Below are 2,750 nucleotides of genomic sequence, written 5' to 3'. Positions count from 1 at the left end.
TGTGAGCTAGTATAAACTACAAATGAAAGCCTAAGAAGAAAATCATTATTTATAACTTACTGCATAAAGATTTGTATCAATCTTTTTTTTCTTTATCTAAAGCCTAAACAAAACTTCAAACTTTTTGTGAACATTAGTATCAACACCATAGTTAATAAAATGTGTATATCAAACACTTCACTGATATAAAAAAGCCAAGTTCAGAGGAGTGTTGTTACAGGAACATTCTTGGTGGACTGTTTGTTAAAAATATCTCATAACTACCTGTTGTAGTCCATGATGGTGCTAATTCGATGGGCTATGGTGAGGATTGTACAACCTGAGAACTCTCTTCTTATTGTTGCTTGAACTAAATCATCTGTTTCTAGATCAATCTCAGCTGTAGCTTCATCAAGAATTAACACTCTGGTTTTCCTTAGCAGCGCCCGAGCAAGGCAGACTAACTGACACTGACCAACACTGTACAAAGCAAGTTTTCATTTTAAAAAACTAGAAGAAAAATATTATGTTGCATGTTCTAGAAAATTCAAAGAATGAGTATTTGTAGATATATGAAAGGTTTTTAGACAAGAAATTTATAATTTACTCTTAAAATTACACTACCCAGATGACAAGTTTTTAAAATGTAAAACATGACAACATATTAACCCTATATTCACTGGTTGTGTGGTCAAAATGCACAAGACACAACCATTTACACAATGCCATTAAACATGATATTATTCATTTAATGTTGGAGTTATCAAATATTCATTTTATCATACACTGCTCATTTACCATTGTTCGTGGTAAAGAAGTAACAGGTATTACATATATAATGAAAAAAATGCAGATGTGCATTTTGGAGGTTAGGCGAATGCAATATACAAACTGTACAATAAACAAAAGTATTTTTGTTCTTCAAGTGAACATCACGTTGTATTCCGACTTGTCTAAAGCAGACTGATGTATTTCAAATACAACACACTTGTTCATTTTACTTAAAGCATGCCACATCTTGTGTGGATACACATGGTAAGTTCAGAATTATGGAGTTGGTTCATTGGACCGATCCCATGCACACTTCGTTAAACAGTTTAGATTTTAAAAATTGTACAATTTACTTTAAGGCTTTTCATTACATACAAGAAAATAAACCAGCACTGGCAAGTAGCTTGAAGATTTTTCAAACTACCTTGTACTAACAAAATTGTACTAAATGTACCTTCTCACAGATGTTTGAAGATACATAACATCTTTAAAATTAATAAATTTTGATATAGTAACATTTTCTTAACATCAGAAGTTAATTGTGATATAGTATTGCTACTATGTCTTCTAACTTTTGGCAATTTAGTAGAATGTCTTAGTGATAAGAAATATATTACAGACACTATTCAGCTATCTCAGTTTTGTGTTAATCTTAATCGTTCTCCTTTCCTGATTTCATTAGATCTTAGCTTTTAAACATTATTAGAATTATGGAATTTTAAATAGATCTAATATGTGATACTGAAACAATGTGAGATCAGTGACGTTTCTAGTAACAATCAATAGAAGAGTCACCTCAAGTTGCTTCCACCTTCAGCTATTTTGTGATCCAGTCCAGCTTCTAGACTGGATACAAACTCCTTAAGGTGTGAATGTTCAACAGCCTTCCACAGCTCCTCATCACTGTGTATCATGAAGGGGTCTAGATTCATACGTAAAGTTCCAGAAAATAGAAAGGGATCCTACAAAATCATTTAAAAAAAAAAATTACAGAATGGCATCCTTTCATCTCTTTATATTTGTAGTCAAATCATACTAGTGAACAATGTAATCAATGGAAAGAATTATACCATTAACTGCATTATTCTAATCACCTACTTCTACCTTTACTATTATTATTCATAGTATCTATTAAAACACATTTGGAATGCTATTGCTCTACTATAAAAAAGGTGCTTGAATGTAGGCAAGAATATTTTGCTATCTGTAACTAGCACACTAATTACCAAAATCAGAGTTATATTATTTTATATTTAAATGTAACTTAGGTTTTCAGTGTAGGCATTACATATATAATACAAATTCAGTGGAATTAATAAACTAAAAATATTGAAATCTAAGGAGGGGAGGATGTAAAATAAGAGTTCATTAATATTATGTATTTTTTGAAATGTGCTTCACAACCATGATTTTACATTGAACTAATGTATGCCCAATGCTTTTAAGTATGTAATAATATTAAAAAGTTTCTATGTCATATGTCTTAAACAATTGCCTTCATACTACCATAGATTTCAATGTCAACATGAGGAGGTTATTAAAATTACACACAAGGTATACTCAAGTGAAATATATTAAACCGAAAGCTACAAAAGGTTAAATACGAAAGATTTTTTTAACACCTGAGGAATAATTGTGAGCTTTGAGCGAAGGTCATGAAGTCCGACTTTAGAGATGTCTATTCCATCAATGGTAATGAAGCCACTGTCAGCTTCTATGATACGAAATAGTGTCAACATCAGTGAAGATTTACCCGCACCTGTTCTTCCCACAATGCCCACCTATCAAAATAAAGACCTTGTAAAAAGTTCCATAAGAAAGTATAACAACTGATACTATGCTACTCTTTAGTATTCATGTCTACCGTCACAGGCTAGAAACCTTTTACAGTAGGGAATTTAACATAATAATGGTTGTAATGTTTAAAAAACAAGTATGGATTTGAGTTAGTCATAAATCCGTATATATATATATATATATATATATATATATATATATAT

At 30.9% G+C, this 2,750-nt stretch overlaps 1 protein-coding gene across 1 annotated transcript in view; it reads right to left on the bottom strand.

Annotated features, from left to right (window-relative positions):
- Positions 1 to 260: 260 nt before the first annotated feature.
- Positions 261 to 2,750, bottom strand: part of LOC106469082 (multidrug resistance-associated protein 1-like) — a 32,766-nt gene continuing 30,276 nt past the window's right edge. Inside the window, exons 14-16 of the mRNA XM_022397493.1 lie at positions 2,373 to 2,531; positions 1,546 to 1,712; positions 261 to 459 (exon numbers count right to left, since the gene is read on the bottom strand). Coding sequence (XP_022253201.1) covers positions 261 to 459; positions 1,546 to 1,712; positions 2,373 to 2,531 — 525 coding nt within the window. The remainder of the gene's footprint in view (positions 460 to 1,545; positions 1,713 to 2,372; positions 2,532 to 2,750) is intronic.

The sequence above is a fragment of the Limulus polyphemus genome, unplaced genomic scaffold (assembly GCF_000517525.1).
Source record: "Limulus polyphemus unplaced genomic scaffold, Limulus_polyphemus-2.1.2 Scaffold3290, whole genome shotgun sequence".
Classification (NCBI taxonomy): Eukaryota; Metazoa; Arthropoda; class Merostomata; order Xiphosura; family Limulidae; genus Limulus; species Limulus polyphemus.
This window is presented reverse-complemented; position numbering and strand designations above follow the sequence as displayed.